The sequence below is a fragment of the Pangasianodon hypophthalmus genome, chromosome 4, assembly GCF_027358585.1.
Source record: "Pangasianodon hypophthalmus isolate fPanHyp1 chromosome 4, fPanHyp1.pri, whole genome shotgun sequence".
Taxonomy (NCBI): domain Eukaryota; kingdom Metazoa; phylum Chordata; class Actinopteri; order Siluriformes; family Pangasiidae; genus Pangasianodon; species Pangasianodon hypophthalmus.
In genome coordinates this window covers 18,817,660-18,842,563 of record NC_069713.1, presented here as the reverse complement: position 1 = coordinate 18,842,563, position 24,904 = coordinate 18,817,660, and the positions used below count along the sequence as shown (strand labels likewise).

Here is a 24,904-nt window from a genome sequence, read left to right as displayed (position 1 = left end):
CTGTTTGAATACACACATATGTACAAACACAGGCACCCTGCAGCCAGGCAGTAAGAAGCTGGAACTGACCCGAGAAAACCTGAGTGCTCTGTTGTCAGGTCACGGTACTTTAAAGCAGAAGAGCCAGCCTCTGTCAGCATTCAAGCGTGGCACCAACCAGACCAGCGGCGGGAGAGGACCAGGTATAAAACTAGCAGCAAACAGTAAAACACTAAAAGAAAGCTAAACCCGATTAGTTGGAGTGACAATATAAAAAAACAATGCACTCTCCAAAAAAAAAAAAGTCATTTTGTCAGAGAGGTGAGCAGAATGTTGCTTGTTATATTGCTTCAGATCAAAACAAAGCATCACCCATTGCTGTTTTGGTCCATTTTTATGAGTGGAATCCTTCTAGCAGGCATTTCTTTACTTATATCTATTGGGCAATGAGGTTTAAAGGACAGCAATGTTCTTGTTCTCTGTAATAACTCAGGCAAAGTGATCTGTTTCCACTCAGCTTATCCTGGAGTTTTTAGTAGTGAGGAATGGCTTAAGGAAATGTGGGCATCCAAAGAACTATTTAAAAAAGCAATAAAGAATAGAGAAGGATAGCATCTTCTTTTATTATTGGACATTCCCCTCTTATTACCACCTGTAATCAGATTATGCCTTCTCTATTATTGTCAATATTATTCCAATAACGAAAGCTTTCAACTAACCTTTGTTATGTTTTTTTTTCTGATCTTGAGCTATAGAGGTTATCTGTTCTGGCTCAGAAACACAAAACCAATAAAGCAAGGCTGAGTTATAAAGGGGTCTCAGCAGTTACAGAGAAAAGTAACTACTGTATTAGATGCAAAGTTTTATTAGAGTATGATAAAATACCACGTTAGGCCATCACATGTCTTGCCTTACTCTGACTAGAAGACTGCTGTTAGTACTTATACATGTTATTTTTCCTATTTTTATCTATAATCTTGTGACTAGACAACCCACAAGTTCCTTCCCAATTCCCTGTGCTTGAAACTGTCTATTTTAAGTGTGATGAAACTCAGTCTGGAAGGGTGGAGGTTGAGCATGTTTCCTCAACAAGGTGCATGACGTTTGCCGACACATATTTCGAAATCTTGTATGGCCTCAGTATATTTAGAGAAAAATGCTGCTTGACTGGCTGTGCAAGTGTTTAGCTGCCCTGCTGAATCTGAAGGTTTCATCAAGCAGTGCACACTCCCATCCTGTCAGCACATAACACAGCTCATGTTTCCCTAGTGCCCTAAAACACCCTAAAATATTAAATATTTTAAAACTTCCTTTTGTTTCCTCTCTCATACTGCTGATTTGGTACTGAGAGGTGTTAAAAGCAGTGGGAAATCTTTCCTGTAACAATCAACTCATTCCTGCACTACTTCGCTTGTTTTTCTCATACACAGCAAAAAGCAGCAACACACACACACTCATCAAACACACATCGATCCTTTTTAAGTCTCGCCAGGCTTTCCCAGAACCCTCAAGGGTGTAGTGAAAGAGTGTGATAGCAGATATTTCTTCCTCTTGTTCAAGTAATGTTCAGTGTAGACATACCATAAACGCAGTGTAAGATATACAATGAGGGCAAGAAGGTGCTGCTTATGGAGTTAATGGTGCAGCAATAAAACAAGCTGACTCCATAAATACATAAATATATATTAACATGTTATGAATACAAGTAGATGCTCATGTGGACAAGCTACTCTCACACACAGATTGTGATATGTAAGTTATATTACTGTGAGGATATGTCAGTTTGGCAAGTTTCCTTTGTCTTACTTATCTTTTACACTATAAATCTAGTAAAATCAGACCTTTTATGAGTCCCACAGCAGTCCCATGAAGCTGAGCTGTTTCTTTAAACCAATTATTATTATTTTTTTTTTTACAGTAAAACTAAGCAGTGATCCAAAGGGCTTCTTGCGAGAGCTCTCCAGAGAAGTAGCCAGAGAAGCCCGCAACATTAACATCATAAAGAAAGACACTGATAAATCGAACCAGAGGCCAGAAACACCAAGACACAGAGGTGAGATGGGATACGCACACACACACTCACACTTTTTTTATGAGCAATAATAACACTCTACACCAAAAAGACAGGAAAGGTAGTATGAAGCAGAAAGGGAAAAGTGTCATGACAAATGGTAAGTTTTATGTTGAAAAAATAGGTATTAAAGTTTATACCATTTTATACCAATAGAAATAGGTTTTACTCAGCAAGGAAAAAAAAAGAATAAACATTGCTCCTGAGTGACGGCATTCCAAAGTTTGGGGACCTTGGCACTAAAAGATCTGCTCACACTGATGTCATTTGGGTCTTAGGCAATAGAAGTAGACCAGTATTCCCGTTCTGTGTTGTATAAATGATGCTTTTATAATGGTGTTAGAAATGGAGTCATGCATTTTTGGAAAGTGGGTTAGAGAATTTTTCCCAGCAGGCTTAACTGCTTCCTTGTAGCATGTTCATTTAATGCGTATGATATTTAACAACTAAAAGCTACAAATTAACTGAGCAAGGCTGTATACATGACATGCCACCAAGTATTTTTTTTTTTTTTTTTTTTTTTTTTTAATTTTATGTTGCTAGTTGCTGAAAGAATTTCTGAATATGGGCTATTGCTCAGATTTTATCACAGTTGTAATATGCAATGATGTTATAAAGCATTAGGTAGCAATTTTAACGAGCACTATGTTTGATTAGTAGCCCAAAGCCTGAGTCACTGAGCCACCACTAATCCACTACCACTAAACAAATAAATCTAGAAGTAGATCAGTATTGGTGAACCTGAGCAGAGAAGTGGCAGTTTGTATTTAACTCTTGGTGAAATGAGTAACCAGCATCAGGTGTAATGTGCTGAAAGAAAAAGTGTGTATGAATAAGGAATCTATCCCCATTCCCAATACACCACAGACACCCAACCCATAAACTGGGAAATTTGCTTGTTACGATGCATATACTCTCCATAAATTGAAGTCTGATAAATTTTAAACTTTAAACTTTAAATTTATACTATTCTGACCACACATGCTGCCATCAATCAATGATAATTATGCAAGGAGTTTTTGTTGTGTTTATGTTTTGAGAGTCAATACTTTTCAAGTCTTGACTTAAAATTTTAATTTAATATTCTTTAGTATTAAATCTAATCATATACAAGTTTGTGGACACAGACACACACACACACACACACACACACACACACACACATGCATACACCTAAAAGTGGTTATAGCATGATTTAAAGGCTTTATCCAGTGTTGTCAGCAAAATGTAACTAAATGGCTAATGTAGCCAGAGTAAAAGCCCTGTAGTTTCCTATTCAGTGATTGACACAGTGTCCCAGGCGATATTAACTCTCATATCATATCACTTATGTACTGTACTGTAAATGTACGGTCATTGCAGTACATTTCCTCCTGTGCTTCTCTACTGTCTGCTTCACTGAGATGTTTTTATGAGCTTGGATGGGAACCCAGCGCCAATCATTAACAGATTTTACACTCTTTTTGCACAAAGGTGTTGTGTGCGTGTGCATGTGTGTGTGCGTGTTAAATTATTGTAATGCATTATTAGAACTATATGGAATGTGCGTGCATGCCTGATTATTCTGACATTGACCCCTATTATGGCTTCCATTCTTTCTGTTTCTCAGACAAGTCTACAGACATGAAGGGTTTGAATGGGCATAAAACCTGCACATACGTTATTTATACTAGCAAGGCTTATTCAACTTCTGAATGGTGTCTTTTTATGCATTAACGTTTATTTTGTGTCCATACCCATAGAGATACGTACATAATCACGTATTACTTCTTACCACTCTGTCTTCTTAGCCAGACCTGTCACCAGCCTTGTACATGCAACCTGAGATGAAAAGCAGTGGTCCTGGCACCAAAGCATTGTGTATTATCCTTATACCAGAGATCTAGAGAAGGCTGTAGATTAATTCAGCCTTGTTCAGACCAAAAAGATTCACCCTTCCACCTTCAGTGGAATAGACAAAGGTCCTTTCTTCACATGATGTACTCACACTATGCCATATTGAGAAAACAGTCAGTTTTGTGATTTAAAAATTGAATAAAATGCTCAAATGGTCATTCAGATTCAATTATTGAAAATGGTTAACAGCACAGTAAATTAATATTTACATCTCTGTATTTTTTTGTTTCTCTTCCCAGACACAGCCTCAGAGAGGTCCTACTCACGCTCGCTCTCTCCTCCTGAGAACGGATTTAAAAACGCAGAGTCTCGGCTGTATAGAAGTCAGGGCAGGGGCCCGACACGGGCAGAGCGCTCGCCCCGCACAAACAGGCGTGTGGCTCATGCACCACGTTCACATTCTCAACCTCGCATCCCAGTCCACCCTCCATCCAGCAATCCGTCCTCGAGAATAGATTTCTCCAATGGTTATGATACAGACAGTAGCTATGACTCGAGAGAGCGGCCTAACGGAGCATCACGCTCTCGTGCTAACCGAGGCTGGAGGCCTATGCGTGAGGTCCTCAATGTAGACAGCATACTGAGCAGTGACAGTGAGCACCCTCTCCCCAGCCTGGGTCAGCAGACCTCTGGCCAGAAGAGGCTGCCCTATGAGCGCGAGTCCAGTTGGTCTGCGCGTGAAGAAGGTAAACCTAAAAGCTTGATGACCATTTATGAGGATGAGCAGCGTCGTGAACTGGGCAGCAGGAGCTCCCTGGAATCAGAAAGCCGTGAAAGAGAGAGGACTAAAGGCACTGTTGACCACTTCACACTAAAAAAGGAAAACTGGAAGAACCAGCGAATGGAATCTGGATATGAGAGCAGCGACAGGCTCAGCAATGGCTCGGCTAGTTTGGACTCTCCCGTGGTGGAGAACATAAGCGCAAAAGAGCTACGGCGTGTCCCTGACGTACACCTGCTGAGGTAAGGGTGGCTTTCTCTCTGCATTTCTTTTAGCACTGGCGGAATTGAATCCTGGCAAATGCTTTCGGTGGTTTCTGTTTCTTACCTGACCGAATGAAAACGTTGTTTACAGGCAAGTCAGAAATTGGATGAAATAGGGTCATTATGAAATATGAAAATTGGAAGTGAAGTTACTGACATTTTTACAATAACATATTTTGACACTGTATTGAAGTGCTGCTGTTTTTGAGTAGCTAACAGCTGTAGCTCCACTTCTGTGTTGTATAAATACTGCTTCTGTAATGGTGATGGGAATGGTGCCATTCATTTTTGGTAAGTGTGTTGGAGCATTTTCAGTCAAGCTTAACTGCTTCCTTGTAACATGTTAATTGAATGCAGCTGATATTTCACAGCAGTACTTTATCTCATTAGTAAGCTACAGATTAACTGAGCAAGGCTGTTTCCATATATTGATGCACATAATAAATAAATGTACAATAATAAATGTACAATAATAAATGTAATATCGAGTCTTTTTTTATATTATATTGCAGGTTGCTGAATGAAATGCTGAATAAACCGGCTATTCCTTAGATTTTATAACAATTTATCATAATATGTAATGCTATTATAAAGTATTAGTTAGCACTTTTAATGAACACTATGTTACATTTATTATTGCTGATGCCTTTATACAAAGCGATAAATATCTCAAAAATTTGATCAGTAGCCCAAAGCCTTAATCGCTGATCCGCCACTAACCTACTACCACTAACCATGTACGTTATATCTGTATATGTTCTGCTAAACATTCCTGAGCTGGGGTAACACCATCATTTTATTAGAGTAATCTGCATGGCAAAGGAGGACACTTTTTATTTATTTATTTAAATTCCTCTTGCTAAACCCCAGCAACTAATACTCCACCATCCAGACATCAAGTTACTGAGTGTGCTAAAGTGCTGTAGCTTTGTGCAAGCTTTCGTTTCCTGCAGTAGTGTTCGATGAGGAGAATTGCTGTTGCAGTAATTTACAGACTCACTCATTGAAATTGAATGTCGGCGGTGCTTGGCAGGATTCCACAGATAAAATAATAATAAAACCTTAAGGCCCACTCAATTAAGGCCTCAATTTAAAATGCTTGAAGTGAAATAAGTGGCATAGAAATGTAAACCCCACATCATGGTTCAAATTTTTAATAGTCTAAACAAAAATCAGCATTTTCATCAGCATGGTTCATCTGTGCATTTAGATGTATGTTTGATATTCCTGCTTTGAGCATACAATAAACACAGATTTTTTTTTTTATTATTATTTTATTTCATCTGTATTTTCATGGTTTCATATTTGTGGTGGTAATTACTAGAAATGTAACAATATTGAAGCTTAAATAAAATAAATATGGCATTTGTTACTTAGTATTTTATAACATACTATTAGTCTGACTAGAAAATGATGGTATTGTCATGTGGGAATGTAAGAGAAGTGGAACGCCAGTGCCGATAGCATTAAACGCTGTGTTTTAGTTCCAGCCTGTTTTGGTTTGTAATTTGATAAACCTTTCACAGCCAACTTGTAATTTAAGGTGTTGTCAAATATCTCCATGGTGCTAGATGTCAAAAAAAGGTTTCTCTGGTGAGAAAGGAGGTAAAGAGGTGGTGATCACATTCCACCATGGTGAAGCAATGGTTTTGTGTGAGGTTAAGCTCTTGAAAGCTCTTAAAGCCAGGGTGTGGGAAAAACCTGTAACCTGCAATATACACTGACAAATCCACATGAGGAGTTTAGCTATTGTGTTTTGTCACTCACTTGATTAATTGTGTACTTCTTAGAGACCCAGATTACCAACGGCGGTATGAGGACTCAAAGGCAGACGGATCACAGGCTCCATTTTCTTTCGGTAAGTGCCCTGATGCTGAACAGAGCAAAATAAGACAGATGTCCTCTCAGAAAACTATGTAGAAATTTGCCTTCATGGTTATTGTTGTTATTGTTATTGTTGTTTTGTATTCTGAGAGAGATTATATGGCAGGAGCGAGGGCGGGTGTGGGAGTGGGCAGGATGCAGCAGGAGTCTGAGTGTGTGCCCTGTCTGTTCATCCTGGCACACGGCTCACAATAAAGATGTCATTCAGCCGCCTACGGATTAGGCAGGAATACAACATACTCTCCAGTTTCAGCAGAAAGTAAACAGCAAAGACAAAGAAATGTTTGCTATTTCTCAGAATGGCAGTCCAGGACAGTGGCTCTTTGCTTCTCTGCAGGAGTGATAGAGGATTAACAGACTGGTGCTGTGCAGCTGTGCCCACACTGCCAGAAAATGACATGAGCAGGGTTGTCAGGAAGGTGACATTTAAACCCACGTGAAATTTTTTAAAAAATGTTTTTGTTTTGTATCTGCTCTCGTTCTTTGATCTTCCCCATGGTGTGTTAAAGGGGCAAATGGGGTGGCATCAGTCAGCCAAGCGTTTGTCCCAGTAGTGAGCTTTCACTGTTTTTGTCCTGTTGAAGGTGGTTTATATAACAGTTATGAGTTGACGAATTGAAGCGGAAAGAGCAGCATTTAGAGCTGACCTCATGCTGGCCTGTGAGTGCCTCTGTACCCATGGACATGTTTGCTGTTTGCTGACCTTAAACGATTTGTTCTGTCTACCTTCTGTGAGCTGGTCACTTATTTAATAAATATTACAGTTGATCATATGAATAACACTCAAGATTTTGCACTTAATACCAAACTGCAAAAATGTCATTCTGAAGTCGTGTAGGTGCAGCAGTTGTTGCATGTTATTTCATGTTTGATGTTGACTTGTATGTGAGGTTAGTGTTCCTCCCTTCTATTTTATTCTGTTCCATTTTGCAGATTGTATTGACAGGCCACGTTGGCACGCGTTCAGGCCCTTTGTGTCTGCAGTGTGAGTTTCACTGTGCTCACTCTGCTGAGCGTTAGGATCCTATGTTTAAAGCTGCAGTAGAAAATAAAACATTTAGTATGTTTGGGATCAAACATATTGAGTGCGATTTTTTTTGTAGTGGATCTGATTTATATTTTTAAATCCAATTTTAGACTGACTGTCTGCATTACAAATTATAAATGAACAAATGTGATTAGTTTGTTTAGACTGTAGCTGAATTTGCTCATTATATCCACATTGATTGTTACAGTAGTGATCCATCAGCATGAAGATTTTGCCAAAGGTGACAGATCCCTTCAATTTGGTTTAGACTTTTAACTAGTTAAAAGATTTAGTATCAAAATGCATTCAAATGCTAATTAGACTATAATTTTATAATGCCACAAACAAAACAAACATTGCACTATACAGTACTATACCAGAGAAGGTGAAAATTGTCTCCTTCTTAAGCAAAAAAAAATCATGATGCAATATCATTTGGCTCAAAATGTTTAATTAGGAGTTTTTATTTATTTACCAACAGTATTTTTTACTCACTGATATTTGTACTGTGCAGAAATACACAGTTAACATGGTTTCCTCTTCCCTATATAAACACACCCTAAGTAGACCCAGCGTGGGTGAGTAAAAGCCCATTTTAACATTATATTGTGTATTTCTTTTGTCCTAAAATCCATAAATAATTACCTTCAGTGCAGACTACAGCCACAAAAACATACGACATGCCATATAATTCAGTTTCTCCCCTGCCCTGCCTTCATGTTTAGTTTTTGTCAATATTCTTGTCAAAAATGTCTGAGATCGTGAAGTCACTCAGGAATGACGAACACATGAAATCTGATTACACTGGTCTTACTGCACCACATTTCCAGAAATCAGAGAAATCAGAATCTGATGAGATTTGAAACAACATATAAAATAAACTTGAGTCTAATTTTTTTTTTTTGGAGTTTGTTTTTGGTCATTCAGAATGCATAAAATCTTTATGTTGTAATCAGTTATGTTTAAAAAAAAGCAAGGGAAAAAAAGGTTCGTCTGGCTGTCTGAACATAGCCTTCGTTAGTCTATGTTAGTGCACTAACTTTTGCCTTTTTGAGAGGGTGTTTAGTAGAAAGCTGCTTGTTCTTGTGATTTTTTTTTTTCCCTCAAATGCCAACTGCCCTGTATTTTGCTTGCATTTGTTTAAGTTCAGTGCTGTGCTCACTACTTCCCCGGCTGAGAGCTGCATTTTGTGTCCCACCAGCTGTAGCTAAAGGTCAAGTCAGCAGGAACTACTGAAAGTTCAACCTGTTAAATGGACATAGCCTTTATAGGGTCAGATTTAGTATAGCATCTTAACATTAAATGAGAACTGTTTCTAATAATACTGTGTGCAAAAAAAAACTAATTATATGTAGAACTTGATACATATATCTGACAGCAATCTGATCTAGCTGAGAGTTGGTCATTGTAGCTTTGTAGTGATGGCTGTTTTTGGAACAGAATTTCTTCTGACGAAACTGCTAGTGACACGTGATTCGTTTTAGCATTTGGCCTCCAAATATATCTTGACGGTTGGAGGTCAGTTATTTTTTTGTACACTTTTGAAGATCTTGTGCTACATTTGTCATTTAAATCTTCACACTTGTAAATAAAATGCTAAGAGCAGATATGTTTGTATTAAATGTCCATTGCATATGCTTGTAGCTTATCTGGTATTTTTTTGTTTGTTCATGGTTCTGAATTGAAGTATGGCTGAGCTAACATGCAAAACAGGTGTGGAACAGTGAGCTGGCCGCGGCACTGCCAGTGATCTCACTCTCCCAGTTCAGACCAGATCAACTGAGTGTTGATTTATGGGTGCAGTTGTACCACCCATAGCCCTTCCCTTCCAGCTGGTCTATCTTAAGCTCCCACACTGCCAGGAGCGCTGCCACAGGCCCGTCTCTCCACATGATACATTTATGTCCTTAATTAATGCTTCTCCAAGTGTGAGGCTATCATTAGAATATCAGTGTTCTGTGCCCTGGGCTGTGTTCAGTGAAGGTGTGTACACATGAATGATCGAACACACAGGGGCTGTGTAGATGAGATCATGTCTCAAACTGTGGTTATTGTTTTCACTGCTTAGAAAAATTGTGTTTTTTTTTTTTAAATAATTTTTTATACCACCTCACTGTTGAATTCTCCTGTCTGATTGGTCAGAAGGTGTTAATTTTCTCTAACAGCAGTTCTGATAGTGGTTCCAGCTGTAAATTAAATGATCAGTTTATATTAATATGCTTATGCTACAAACATTATTGTTTTAAGAGTACTAGCTAATTTACAGGGACTTATATGGCAAGCATGCCACAGAGTCTTAGTCTAATAATAAACAGGTTAAAAAAAAACATGTTTAACAAAGTAGAAACTATAATCATTGATATGAAGTTTTCTGAGATTCAGGGTTCAGCGCTTTGTAAAGGTCAGTATGTTTTCTATCACGGGAATGTCTTCAGGACAGAAAACTTTCCGCTTTGTGGTTTCTAGGTAACTTGCGTGTTTTAGTCTTATTAATTTCGAGAAAGAGAAAAAAAGAGGCAGGTGAAAGATTTGTAAGGAAGAACTGGAGTGGCCTGCACAGAGCCCTGACCTCAACCCCACTGAACACCTTGAGGACGAACTGAAACGCCAACTGCACCCCAGGCCTCCTCGTCCGACATCAGTGCCTGACCTCACTAATGCTCTTGTGGCTGAATGAGCACAACAATCCCCACAGCTGGGCTCCAAAATCTAGTGGAAAGCCTTCCCAGAGAAGTGAAGTTTATTATAACAGTAATATCTGGACATATTATTCCTAGTTGGAACTTTTGGCCTTCCCAGAAAATTAAAAGCTCAGCCCTCAAATTCTGTAGAAATATTCATTAATGCAGTGATGACTGTTTTGTGATTAATAACACCATGATCATATTTCCCTACTTCTGTCTGGGTATGACTGCAGTGCAACAGCTTTATTTGACTAATAAGTAAAACTAATACTGCCTGTGAGCCTTCAAGCAGCAAAAATCCACAAATGATTTGTATAAATCTTCACCCGGACAAGCGCAAAGTCTTCTGTTGTGCTTTCTGTTGATGGCAGCAGATACAGTATAATGCTGTCACTTTAAGTTGAGGCCATCAAATAGAGATCCTTTACAAGGGGCTTAGCAGCTTAAACGTGATCGGCTTGGAAGAAGAGGGTAAAAGAAAAACGCGAAACGAGGTCTAAAGTCCTGTCATAACTGTGTGCTGGCTGAAATGGATTTGGCTGCTAATGCTCTGAGAAAATAACAGAAGGAGGGAGAAAGCAGTGTGCTGACACATCACATCTCTGTCGTGCAGGCTAGTGCAGTTTCAGGTCTCTGGGTTTGCAGGCTGCATCTCTGGGGAGAACTCGCACCATCCTGCACAAATGCTGATGTATCCTGGCCATGCAGGGCTTTTTTTCTCCATATTTTTGTTTTTGTGTACTTTTATTTTTCTATCTGCAGAATGCTCATTTTTGTACCTTGCTTGTGCAATATAAAGCACAAACATCTCCATTGCACTGATGAGTGGAAATAACATAGCAAAGACAATATCATTTCCACATATTCCACATTATTTAAAACAATTTAAGGTTTTTAATTTAAAATGATTTGTAGTTTTATTTAGCTGGAGTTTATTGGGCATTTGGTTACAGTTTTAAATGTTTAGTAAGTTTACTACGTTACTACAAATTAACCAGTTTATGTATGTTATGTGTGTGCTTTATATTGTGTCCCAGACCACTTCAGTTGTAGTGTAGTGTATCTGCAGTGTGCTCTCCTCTCAGCAGCTCTTTGGCTGGATCCTGAGCAGCCCCTGGTGGTTTTATTTGCTTTCACGTTTTCCTTTTCCTCTCTTACATGATGTGTCTCTTAGAAGGAGAAATGCTGGTACTTTGAGGCAATTTAGATTTGATAAAATCTTATACACTGGTGGCAGTTTATTTCCTGCGTCATTTGTTGTTTACTATGTTTACTTCAAGGAGTTTTGCAGTGAAGTGTAAGCATGTTTTCTGTTTATTTATTCATTTATTTAGTTTATTTTCTGGCGACTAGGAGGCTGGCTTAAACTGGGAAGCCAGTGCTTTTACACTACCAAATATATGCATTGTTGAAATTTCTTTGTCATTGTGCAAAACCACATGTAGCTGAATTAATTTAGAGCTATTCATACCCATTCTGTAAAGACACTGCATTCTTTTGTGTGGATGTAATACAAATTTATGATGAGGAGCTCAAAACCAGTTTGATATGCAGTAGAAAAGCATGTCTTAAACAATTTTAACAAAGTAATGAGTCTAATTTATGTTCTCGTTTTCTTTTTATAGGTGAATTGCGAGGGAAAACTCATGAACATATTCCCAGGTAAAGCATTGGTGAAGGTTTAAAAATGTTTTGTCTCACATTGGGCACTTTTCAACATTCCAAGTTGTTTTGTTTTGTTTTTGGTAAGATGTGTTATTTCATTTATTGTCTGTATGTCTTTTGTCAACTTCTTAAATCAAACACAAGTGACATTTAAATGACATTTTCTTCTTGTAATAGACGAAACAGAAGAGGTCACTTGGACAGAACAGACGGAGTGAATAGTGGTACTGGGACTGCATTATTAAGCAAAACAAGCAGCTCTGAGTGGAACAGCTCTGATGATTTGGCCGGTCCTGTATCAGAGCAGGAGGATTCTTTATCTCAAACTGATGTGCCTCCTCCTGCTTATCACCAACCATCCCAGAGTCTTTCTCACACCTCAGCTCCACCATTACCCCCCAAACCCCAAGTCCTGAGATCTGAGTACAGGAGCGGTCTGATCCAAGACTCTGCCCACACGAGACCCAAATCCCCGGCCTATAAAGGAGCGGCTTTTGCAAAGATGAGCTCAGAGATAATGCTCGAGAACTCCGAGCCAAACATGTTCTCCTCATCAGACAGCAGCTCTAAATCCGGCTCGTCCGACCAGGAGAGGAACGATCTGTCTGCCAGTGAGAGCGAGGACAAGTGTCCCAGCATCCCTGATGGTTGCGTCGAATCAGCTGTCACAGGAGAGTATGCAATCCCCACCACCTACTTTTCTGTTGATAGCTGCATGACAGACACTTACCGGGCTAAGTACCATAAGAAAAGATCTGCTCCTAATACAGCGGCTGATTCTAAAACAGGAGAGCACACATCATCTAGTGAGAGCGATCATGGGGAAAGGGCATCCCCAGCTCCTGCAGACTTAAAGATCCCAGATCTGTTCAGAACCAAGAAAGAAACAGGTATTATTACCACCTAGTCCAAATTCTTTTACATCCTAATAACTTCTTGTAATAGACGAGACTGCTGAGTGTAAAACGGTGAATATGACCTTCTTTTCAGCCCATACCAGCAGTAAACCCATTGTAAAATGGAATCCTGTTTCTGTAAAAGGACTGGATGAACATGGCTTCCTATGACACCAAACATCAGTCCCACCCGACATAAAGGTAATTATTCCATGACGTATTATCTGTAAATAGCACCCTTTAGCTGCTGTTGCTGAACTTAGTTGTCATGTGAGTGTGAGTACTTATAAAACAAAAACACATTTTCTTTCTCACATTTCTTACAAAAAATAAGAGCTTAAATACACAACACAATTCTGTAGTCATCAAGTCAGCTCATTATACTGTTTATTAATACTTTATAATAATACTTAACACTTAAAGTATAACTACAATCAGTGTGACAGCATATCAAAAATCTTATGACAGAGATATTTAGATTTTTCAGCCATGTAAGGACTAAAACACAACAGGGCCATACGATACCGCCTTGACACCACTCCATCACTGATTATTTTCCTATAACTGAACAGCCTCAACTGTTATATTCCTCTTATACCACAGCAATTTTCCAGTGATTACATTTCTTATTAATTTTTAAAAAAATGCAATTTATTCATTTATAGTTACATTTAATGTTGTGGAACGTCCATGAGAAAAGTTAGTTTGTGTTATCACCTATATTATAGCAGCTATGAACAGTCATCCTTTCACCAGCCTCTCCTTCTTTTCCTCTGTTGGAGTCAAGACAAAAAAAAAAACAAAAAAACAACACAGCTTGTCATGTTAGCGAGAAACCACAACGCACGTGGCAGAAAACTTACTGACCCTGACTTAGCATTGACACTGGAGACTTCCATGAATGTTAAATAAGCACGTCTTTATATTAATCTTTATCATATCAATGATTTTTTTTTTTTTTGTTAAATAACACCACGTTTTAATCCTTTGATGTGAATGTCTGCCATACAAGTCCCAGTGAATTTGCTGTTACAGAAAGTTAACTAAAAAGCTTCTGACCAATCAGATTTCGTTGTACAAATTGTATTATATCTTCCTTAATATAATATAATATAATGTGTGTGTGTGTGTTTAATGCTTACTTTTTATGAATAGTGTGTGTGTGTGTGTGTATTTTTTTTACAGTACATATGCAAATGTGAAACTGTATTTTCTAAATATATGTTTGCTTCTTTTAACAGATGTAAAAAAAAAAAAGTGATTTAAAATGGACCTAGTGCCAAAGAGGCCAGACACTCATGCAGAGACCTGAGACACCTTTGCTCTTTATTCTCCCTTTAAATTGATTCCGATCCCTTCAAGGAACAATTCTGTGGACATTTTTGCTATTGCACATTTATGAGCCATTATAGAATGAAAAATCTCTGCTTGACTTTTTTTTTTTCCCCAGTCGGTATATTTTAATGTGACCTATTGTGGATCTCAGAATGTAGGAAACTACTATAAGAGCCAAGGCATGGATGAACTTCTCTGCTTGCATCACTGTGTTTAGGGATGTTTCCAGTGCATCTGGATAATAACACATGTATGGAAGATGTTTTACTTCTGCTATGTATGATAGTCTTCGATGGAATGGGAAATGATTTAAAATGTTTTCATATTTTTGAAAGTTGTTGGGTTTGTTTTTATTTGTTTGTTTTTTAAGATAAAGCCAATCCTGCTTAATGATTATTTCCCCCTACTGAGTTTACATAGATGTCTGTTCTCTTGGATGTAGTTGAAATGGTTTGGCTCTTATTTCTACCTTCCTCGCTATGTTCAGATGGTGGCTCCATTAAGCCTAGATGCACTAAACTGCATTTTCTTTAATGTGCCTGGCAGTTATTACAATCAGAAGACATGCAGGAGAAACACTGAATTATGTACTAAAGCACACAGATCTGTTTTTCCAACAAATGAAACTGATTAAACTCTACCTGGCGGTCATGATTGTTTTTGCTGTATATTTTTTTGCACTTTGACATGCTAATCTCCTTACATTGATAAATTCAAGGTCACACATTTTTGACAGTGGACTGGACCCTTAGGTTGTCGTCTGTTCTGGAAGTTGGCGTATGACAAAAATATTTGCTTGTACATGACTTAATTTTCTCCAAAATATATGGGTACACTGTATAGTTTTATTTAGTCTTTTTTATGTCGTAGACACAATGTGCATTTTTTTATATTTTATTTTTGTTAAAGTATGACATTTTGTACATTTACTAGACAGACACTTAATAAAACAGTGCCTTATTTTGTATGTAAACAGAACTGAAAATACTGAAAATAGCTGATTTTATTTGTAATTTCTTTCGTATGTCGTTATGTTTCATTTCTACTGACCAACAAATGTTTAATAAATGATTTTCATTTGATCATGATACTGGTTCAGTGTGCTAATGGCTTTAAAACAGTTTGATAGCACTTATGATTCAGTGAGTAGGGAGTGTATTGTTTGCCTGTGATCTTATCGGCGAGAGCAGTTTCAGTAGTACAGCTACAGGCAAATAGTGATGTCTCTTATATTATTAGTCCTATGGTATATAATACACATACAGTGAGGGGAAATAAGTATTCAGACACTTTTTTGTTATTTAATATACTTTCAGTGCATATATCCACTTCAGATTTACAAACTTAATGCCATTTGACATTATACTTATAAATAGGAACAAAAAACTATGTATTCATAAGCAAAAAAAAAATATGTGTTTTAAAATAAAATTGATAGGGAGTAAAATATTCAGACACTGTATTAAAACATATATGTAAAGGTTTCACAAATATAAATCAAGTTCTAGATAAAATGCTGCCAGAAATGTTTTTTGGCAAATTGCACCAGGTCATTGCATCATTATAAACAACATTGCCATTGGCTGGAAAGATATTAAATAAGAAAAACAAAAGTGTCCAAATTTTCCCTCACTGTACATACATACATACATGAAATAATTAGGTATCTAGGAGGGTTTACATTTACAGTATTGCAGTGTTGTTTTTGATTACATAAGTCATTTCAGTTTCAATGTGCACTGATTTAGTTCTGATGGTAAAATAAAACATTGCACACACAGTTGAGGTACTAATGTCTGCATCCACTATCAAACATTTGATCATCTGATGTTCTTATCACATACAGTCATTATAGTATACACTGCCTCTCTAAATATAGTTATACTTTAATAATAATACTTGACCATTGAGTTCCAGTTCATCATGCACCATAAGCAGTGTCATATATTGGATGGTCTCATATCATGAAGTAAACAAGTAATCTTAAGACAGGGTATAAATTATTTGGTAATCAGTAGCAGCTCATGTTTTCACATAGCACACAAAACGGTGTCCCTTTCCAGTCTTACAGTCTCGGATTTGCCATTTTGTCTTCCTCCATACCAAAACACACTTCTTGTTGCTCTTGATTCTAGTTCGGGGTGGACCGCGCCTCCAGTTGGTGTAAGTAACCGGCTCTCCATCCACCCATTCCCACCGGCCTTTACTCGCCCGGTCATTCAGACCTGCACATCACAAGAGTTAGCAGCAGTGCCCCTTAGCGTGCAATTTAGAATAGACATGTTCACAATTTGCATGAATTTGTATATGAGCTGAAAGTTGTGCTAAACAAATTACCAATCCAGAAGGGCTTCCTCTCACTGTAGTCCCAGAGCCAATCCATGTCTGCTTTTGATAGCACACTGACAAGGCTGCCTTGGAAGCTGGGTGAAATAACAATTAGAGTTGATGACACAAGGCTGGACTAAGAAGAAATGTAATGTCTGTTGAGGTTTAGTGTTTTGTGTTTGAGCTCACCTCTCTCGACAGGCCCTGGCAGCATCGTTCCATGTAGCTTTTCGCTCTGTGCTCAGCAGATAGCAGTGGTGGCTATGGTAAGTCCACCCCTGTGGACACTTCTGTGCATTCACAGCCTGGAAGTGTAGAGAAAAACTCATAATATCAGATCATCTGTTTTTACAAAATCAGTTTAATTAATTAAAAGGAATTAGCTGAGATGGAATTTGATGTAAATGAGGGGTATGTAGCGTGAAGTTAATGTTATCTGTCTTATGCTGATTACCTCATCTGTAGCAGCCCAGGGTTTCCAGGATATCCCATTGCACTGCAGGAGCTGGCCTAAGCTTGCGTTAAAATGGAGAAAACCTGCCAGCTCTGGAGTGCAGGCCTTAGACTCAGGCCTAGAGAAACTATTCTGAGCACATAACCATGTATACATTGTTTATATAGGAATATACTTGCATACAGACGTACTGAATTAGTTGTAAATATGCACCCTGATTTGAGCATACAAATCTTATAAATGACATACTGTATGCTCCATTAATGCTCAGCACTGGATTTATACCTGAGGAGCTGTCCCTCTTCGGTTATTTGTAGGAAGTGCTGTAAGGTGGGTTGGGCTTTTGGCTGGGAGGGAACGCTGCTGCCCTCTACTGGTTACCTGCACTTGAGCCTTCTTCCCAGAGTTAAAGGCCGTAGTTTCGTCCTCCACCGTCAGTGACATTATCCCATGATACTGCAATAAAGTGTAGAGAAACTCTTTCCAAAGTTTTAAAATAAACTGTTTTATAAATTTAATGATGTAACATTAACTGACAATACAGCTATCTCTGAGGAACAGGAGGAATACTCCGTATGCAGAAACTTGATTATTACGGTCATGACTATAAGTTCTGCTGCTAGAGACTGTCCCAGGACTCTTATTCACAAGATGGTCATACTAAACATCATTTAGTACTGTTTAACTTTACTCTTCTACCCCTGTATTCTGTAACAGTTTAAAACTGCACTATCCAGTATAACCCAGAAGAGGATGGGTTCCCTTTTGCATCTGGTTTCTCCCAAGGTTTCTTCCTCATGACATCTCAGGAGGTTTTTCCTGCTACTCTTACCTCTGCCTTGCTCATTAGGGATCTAAATCTGAATTCAGATTTAAGTTAAGCTGCTCTGTGGCAATGTCTATTAGTAAAAGCATGAGAAACCATGGTGCATTGACTTACAGTGTAAAGAACATCAGATCCACTCCGAATGATTGAAGAGGGTCGAATCTGTGGGTGAAAATAAGCTATTACACAAATTACGCTGGAACAAGATATACATAGCCTACAGAAGGTACACATTTTCATATAAGAATATCAACTCACAGACTTTCCATTGCCATTGGTTCTTAGTCTTTTCTTGGAGACGGGAGTAATAACTTGAGGCAAGTTATCGCCTCTGGCAATCTCTGGCCCAACTCCCAGGGTGATAGGTAAAGTCTCTACCTGGATGGAGCCATGTTTGGGGTAGGGCCCTGCTTGGAGCTCCTTACCCTGAAGATCTGGCCCTCTGGGGTCAGCACACAGTCCTGTGGAAGCAGCCAGAATCTAAATGAGTATTGATTTTGTCAATGTATAAAATCTAAGAAATGTACATATTTAGTTGCCTATTCAAATGGTAAAGACTCTTGTCAAAGTAGCTATCAGGTCATAAAACCCCTTTGGTAATTAAATATTAATTTATGAGCTGACCATTCTTGTTGTCCATTATTGTAATGACAGCTTTGTTGTTTCCTCTCTGTATTGCACCTACAGGAGAATCCAGTGTCACCTCAAACATCTCTTCAGCCTCCTCCAGAAAATCCTGCACAAGCTCCACCTTCCACTGCCGACTGGCCACACCTGGGCACACACAGATTTAGACTTGAGTCTGGTAAATAAGTGTTTTTAACCTTCATCCGTTTGGTAGAATAGTAACAAGGCATTGATGCAGTAGCTTAGGTGAGAGCAAAGAAGGATTTTATGGAGAAAAAAAAAAAGAACCAGTAAATCTACAGTACCAGGATCAAACTGAATCAGAGTTGAGGGAGCTGATATGAAATCCTTTCCTATAGCTGCTGTTAGCTCCTTTACCTGAGGAGTGAAGAGGATAGTCATATAACTATGTAAAATAAGTTCATTTGCTTATTTACACTTTCCTGTTTTCTGAAATCCCCAGGATTCATACTGGTTATAGTGCACTAAAGGCTAGCTTCCCCTTCCCTTTCCTACTAACCGAAAATAGACAGCTACTTTTTTCACCTTGAGAGTTACATATGATGAATCTTGCATATTGCCTTTCCTCTGAACAGTGAGAGAGAGTGGTCCTTTGCCTTCACACACACAATACTCTGTCTTGGTCAGCTCTACACTGGCCCAGCTGAACTCTAATCTACAGATAGAGAAACAGAAATAACAAGATGAACATTGATGGACACTGATGGTTTTTCTCTTATTATTAAGCCATGAAGGTGCTGTTTGCAACATTTAAAGGTGTTTTAGACATGTAATAATCATAGTTGCAATGTTATTTTTGAAAAACAGTGATTTGCAATATTGCTATGCAGTGGAACTGGCTACTTTCATCATTTCAAACTGTTTAAATGATTCTGGGATGGAAATTAACTCTGGTCAAAACAGAGCTGCTTAGCTTTGTCTCTTTTCCTGAAAAGGCCACTCTCAGGTCACATATACCTTCAACGAGGTGGGTTTGGCTGGGGAGAAGCGGAATGCTTGTCTATTTCTATTGCAATTGCAATTCACCTCACAGGCAGCAGAGGGCTCTAAAACTGCAAACTTCTTCTTTCAGAATGCTAGCCTTCATTATGAGCTTGTGGTGTATAAGCAAACTTTTTAGCATGCATTTACTTGTGAGATGGTCCAGTTTTGCCCAGTGGGTCAGAGACTGCAAACTCCAGACTGTCATTTAAGGCTTCCAGGGAAGGGTTAATTATATACAAAATATTCTTCTTGTTCAAATCCCTTTGAGTGAACCTCTGACGCACAAATGCACCTGGAGACACAACAGGAAGTCTGATGGTGATATAGGTTGACATCGATAAGCTCAGGACACCATTACACAGTCGACAAACTCTCTCATATTCTTATAGGCTTAGTGAGCTTCATTATTAGCAGACATAGCAGTCATTTCTTGTAGAACTGTTGTACATCATCTTCTTACCATTGGTGACATTCTCCAAGTATCCAAAGTAAGGGGCTCTGAGTATGTGGAAGATGAGGCTCTCATCTGCACCATTCAAATCCTGAGCCTTTAATTCTCTGGATGAGATAAAGATTCCATAACGTCCATCTTTTAGAAGCTCCACTTTCCACAGAGTCTCAAGCACCATCACGCTTGGAGCAGACCGGTCTAATGTTTCAATCTGAACACACACACACACACACACATTTATGGTCAAAAATACATTTCTACCCCAAAGACCAAAGACAACCCTTAAGAAAATTCTATAGTGTACCCTGATTATAGAATTGGTACTTCATTGAAACACCACTTTAAACACTATGATGGTTTATGTATGGTGCATTGTGTTAATTGTATTACCACAGCGCTAGTGAATTCTCAAATCTGATTGGTTAGTAGTTGTTGGTTAATTTTCTAACAGCACAGCTCTGAGAGTAATGCTGACAGGTTTGTATTAATGCTCTCCTTCTAATGTTTTTTTTTGTAGTAACAGCTCAATGCCCCTTGTGTTTTATTCCTTACTTATTACATAGTCAACTCAGATACTATAGCAATGTTTGTAATACTATAAATGTGTCATACAGTGGTCTTCTTTTGCACCCAAAAATTCATAGATTAACACTCAAGTCTGCACACCTGTATAGAAAAGAAGACTGGCTCTGTCTGCACCTTCCCTCCCACCAGGAAGCCTCTTGTCGTGCTATCAGCAGCAGTGAAAGTAAAGCGGTCAATCTGAGAAGCTCCACCTGAGTGTCTGTAAGCAACATCCAGGTCCTGTAGGTTCTGCTGTGTGAAGTTGCTCCCTGGAGCTAAGGGAAAACCTTTCACAATAAGCTGACCATACTGTGGGGGCTGCACCAGCATGAAGATCAGGGAATGGGGTGGGGTATCTGGGTCAGACAGGTGCAGGTTATCAGTGGTGATAGTAACGGTGGAACCCTGAGGAACCTGCAGACCAGTCTTCTGCACTAGCATAGGGAGAACTCTATCGGTCATCTCCACCAGAATCTCCAGAGTACCATTACGTGTGGATTTTCCATTACTGATGACAAACCTAGAAGCAATATAGAAAAATCAAGATGTAAACAAAGAATGTGCATATACCACAAGTACTGGATCTTAGCTTCTTAAAGGAATCCTCCCAGATAGGAAACACAGGGCCTTTTAGGGTGTTCCCTTAAGCACAAACAAAAGAACTTAATGAGTCTAGATTTAAATTTTCTGTCCAAAAGTCTGAGGCCTGAAATTATTTAGCAAACCCAGTATAATTTTTTTAAATCATTTTCTGTATGGCTGAAGTTAGGCATAGACATTATGCTATTAAAGGAAAATACCCTGAAATAAGTGTGTGTGTATATATACTGTCAGGTCCATAAGTATTTGGACAGTGACACAATTTTCATAACTCTGCCTCTGTACACCACCAGAATGGATTTGAAATGAAGCAATCAAGATGTGATTGAAGTGTAGACTTTCAGCTTTAATTCAAGGGGTTTAACAAAAATATTTCATTAATCATTTAGGAATCACAGCCATTTTTTCCATTTTCACAGGCTCAAAAGTGATTGGACAATTGACTGATAAGCAAATTCATCTGTTTCCTCATTATTTCATGACAAATTAAGGAGGTACAGAGTCTGGAGTTGATTCCAAGTGTTGAATTTGCATTTGGTAGCTGTTCATGGGAACTCTCACTATGTGGTCCAAAGTGTCAGTGCAAGTGAAGGAGGCCATCATTAGGTCTGTTTTGTTTTTCAGCCTATCAGAGAGACTGAGAAACTTTAGGAGTGGCCAAATCAACAATTTGGTATATTCTTTAAAAGAAGGAAAGCACTGGTGAGCTCAGAAACACCAATAGGTGAAGAAAAACCCCTTCACAACATGTAGCCAGGTCAAGAACACTCTGGAGGAGGTAGGCATATCATTGTCAAAGTCTACAATCAAGAGACGCCTTCATGAATGTAAATACAGACAGTCCACCTCAAGATGCAAACCACTAGTAACATTTAAGAACAGAAAGGCCAGATTAGACTTTGCTTCAAAAAATGAATAAATAAATAAAAAGACTGCCCAGTTCTGATGTGATTAACTTGTACCAGAATCATGGGAAGAGTGTGGAGAAGGAGAGGAACAGCTCATGATCCAAAGCATACCTCATCATCTGTCAAACATATGGAGGCAGTGTTATGGCATGGGCAGGTATGGCTGCCAATGGAACTGGGTCACTGGTGTTTATTGATGATGTGACTGCCGATAGAAGTAGCAGGATGAATTCTGAAATGTATAGAGCTATACTTTCTGCTCAGCCAAATGCTGCAAAACTGATGGCGCTTCACAGTACAGATGGACCCAAAACGTACCGTGAAAGCAAACCAAGAGCTTCTTAAGGCAAAGAAATGGAACGTTCTTAAATGGTCAAGTCAGTCACCTGACCTCAACCCAACTGAGCATGCTTTTCACTTACTGAAGACAAAACTGAAGGCAGAAAGACCCAAAAACAACCAGCAACTGAAGGCAGCTGCAATAAAGGCCTGGCAAAGCATCTCAGGGGAGGAAACTTAGCATTTGGTGATGTCCATGGTTTTCAGACTTCAGGCAGTCATTGACTGCATCCAAGTATTTAAAATAATTACTTTTGAGCCTGTGAAAATGGAGGGACTGTGTAAAAAATGGCTGTAAATCCTAAACGGTTAAGCCAATATTTTTGTTAAACCCACTGAATTAAAGCTGAAAGTCTACACTTCAATCACATCTTGATTGCTTCATTTCAAATCCATTGTGGTGTTGTACAGAGCCAAAATTATGAAAATTGTCTCACTGTCCAAATACTTATGGATCTGACTATACACACACATTCAAATATATATCATAAAGGCAAAACAAGCATGGTCCTTACTGCACTGTCTCTCTAGGTGAAGTAGCCCTGTTGTCATGGACGTAGCACACCAGATTAGCCACTATGTCCAGCTGGCTGAAGGAGTGTATGGGAATGCCAGTGTGTTTGATGTACTCCATATGACCATGTGCTGGAGGCACAGTGATCACATAGAGCAGCTCTTCTGGCTTTTCAGTGCCATCTACAGCAAGCAACATGTCTGTAGTGATCACTACATGCTCTCCACGGCTAGCTTTCACCGGCTTTACAAACAACGCTATGTCTCCTGGAGAACAGAAATCCACATGATCTGATTTACTATCAAATATGTACTCTGTATCAACCATTCTAATGCATAATATTATTATAGTGTCTTGCTAAGATTAAGAACATATATTATAGACAAAAACCTTTCTCTAGCTCCTTGAGTGAAATGTGGAAGTGTTGTGCAGGGGAGCGATTCCTGCCGTCCTGTAGATGAAAGATGAAAAAGTCTTGTGTGTGAGCTCCAGGCTGAGCTGTGTGTACATAGCGCAGCAAGTTCATATCCACAGCTTCCTGGGAACAGTTCATTCCTGTTGACAGTGTCCTCCAGTCCAGGCCTGCCTGAGAAGGCACCAGAGAATTTTACATAATTGTATGATTATCTGATGACATACAATCGTTGGCATTTCACAAAAAAAACGTAGTTATACAACACCACACACTGCTATCTGAAACAATATAGCAGTTTATATCATACTGTAGAGACATTAATAATAAATCTGTTAAAATGACATGTAGGCTTTGGAAAAGTCTTTCTTGCGCACTGACCTTAATCTGAAGCAGGCCATGAACGGGAACACTCTCAAACACATAGATGATGTCAGTGGAGGGAGTGTCTTTGTCATAAGCACTTAGGACAGCACTGGAAATAAGTCTGGCTTCTCCTGGTTCCACCTCAATCCCAGTGTTCCTGCAGCACACACACCATAGCTATTAGCTTTATTCCATCATAGAATTATTTTAGCATACAATTATAATATGCTCAGGGGTGGAAAATACTTAACTGTACTTGTACTATGTTACTTTACTTGAGTATTATATTGGGCTATTTATACTTCACTTGAGACTTATTCTCCTACCTAATTACATTTCCAATAAAAAACTTATTAAAAAAGTATTTAAAATTACTTTTGAGCCTGTGAAAATGGAGGGACTGGAGGGAGGGAGCCATTTTAAATGTAAGGAGTAAACTTACTTTTTACTCCTTACATTTAATTTACACCTTCAAAGTACTCATTACAAATCCAGAGGAGTCTTCCAGCCAATGAATGTAAGCCACCTGACCATCACACCCATATGTGCTTGTTGAACATCCCGTTTCAGATTTATTCCCCCTTCACTGTTGTAATAACCTCCACTCTTCTGGGAAGGCTTTCCACAAGATATCGGAGTGTGGCTGTGGGGATTTGTTTATTCAGCCACAAGAGTGTTATTGAGGTCAGGCACTGATGTTGGGTGAGGAGGCCTGGGGTGGAGTCAGCGTTCCAGTTCATCCCAAAAGTGTTCAGGGGGGTTGATGTCAGGGATCTGTGCAGGCCACTTGCGTTCTTCCATTCCAGCCTTGGCAAACCATGTGTTCATGGAGCTCGCTTTGTGCATAGGGGCATTGTCATGCTGGAACAGGTTTGAGCCTCTTAGTCTACAATCTACAGCATACGAAGACATTCTATACAATTGTGCAGTTCCAATTTTGTGGCAAAAGATTGGGGAAGACCTACATATGGGTGTGATGGTCAGGTGTCCACATACTTTTGGCCATATAGTATATCAATAGAATGTGCTCCTGTACATTTCATTTGCATTGTATTTTATTTGCATTTTCATTTTATTTGATTTTAAAAT

The 24,904-nt window shown here is 38.8% G+C and overlaps 2 protein-coding genes across 4 annotated transcripts in view; one reads left to right on the top strand and one right to left on the bottom strand.

The window, feature by feature from the left end:
* The window catches only part of LOC113539796 (inactive ubiquitin carboxyl-terminal hydrolase 53), a 35,235-nt gene extending 19,726 nt beyond the window's left edge, over window positions 1–15,509 (top strand). For both annotated transcript variants that reach the window (XM_053233241.1, XM_026935847.3), the window contains 8 exons: window positions 33–182; window positions 1,898–2,032; window positions 4,186–4,909; window positions 6,721–6,788; window positions 12,151–12,187; window positions 12,368–13,080; window positions 13,181–13,287; window positions 14,328–15,509. In XM_053233241.1, the coding sequence (XP_053089216.1) occupies window positions 33–182; window positions 1,898–2,032; window positions 4,186–4,909; window positions 6,721–6,788; window positions 12,151–12,187; window positions 12,368–13,080; window positions 13,181–13,257 (1,904 nt within the window). In that variant the 3' untranslated portion in view covers window positions 13,258–13,287; window positions 14,328–15,509. The remainder of the gene's footprint in view (window positions 1–32; window positions 183–1,897; window positions 2,033–4,185; window positions 4,910–6,720; window positions 6,789–12,150; window positions 12,188–12,367; window positions 13,081–13,180; window positions 13,288–14,327) is intronic.
* A 200-nt stretch (window positions 15,510–15,709) lies between these two features.
* frem1a (Fras1 related extracellular matrix 1a) overlaps window positions 15,710–24,904 on the bottom strand; it is a 29,126-nt gene continuing 19,931 nt past the window's right edge. For both annotated transcript variants that reach the window (XM_034303317.2, XM_026935846.3), the window contains 16 exons: window positions 23,831–23,972; window positions 23,428–23,623; window positions 23,039–23,303; window positions 20,779–21,196; window positions 20,122–20,323; window positions 19,809–19,953; window positions 19,203–19,332; window positions 18,962–19,034; window positions 18,654–18,803; window positions 18,288–18,490; window positions 18,144–18,191; window positions 17,489–17,659; window positions 17,204–17,335; window positions 16,939–17,054; window positions 16,759–16,844; window positions 15,710–16,646 (listed from right to left, as the gene is read on the bottom strand). In XM_034303317.2, coding sequence (XP_034159208.2) covers window positions 16,444–16,646; window positions 16,759–16,844; window positions 16,939–17,054; window positions 17,204–17,335; window positions 17,489–17,659; window positions 18,144–18,191; window positions 18,288–18,490; window positions 18,654–18,803; window positions 18,962–19,034; window positions 19,203–19,332; window positions 19,809–19,953; window positions 20,122–20,323; window positions 20,779–21,196; window positions 23,039–23,303; window positions 23,428–23,623; window positions 23,831–23,972 — 2,680 coding nt within the window. In that variant the 3' untranslated portion in view covers window positions 15,710–16,443. The remainder of the gene's footprint in view (window positions 16,647–16,758; window positions 16,845–16,938; window positions 17,055–17,203; window positions 17,336–17,488; window positions 17,660–18,143; window positions 18,192–18,287; window positions 18,491–18,653; window positions 18,804–18,961; window positions 19,035–19,202; window positions 19,333–19,808; window positions 19,954–20,121; window positions 20,324–20,778; window positions 21,197–23,038; window positions 23,304–23,427; window positions 23,624–23,830; window positions 23,973–24,904) is intronic.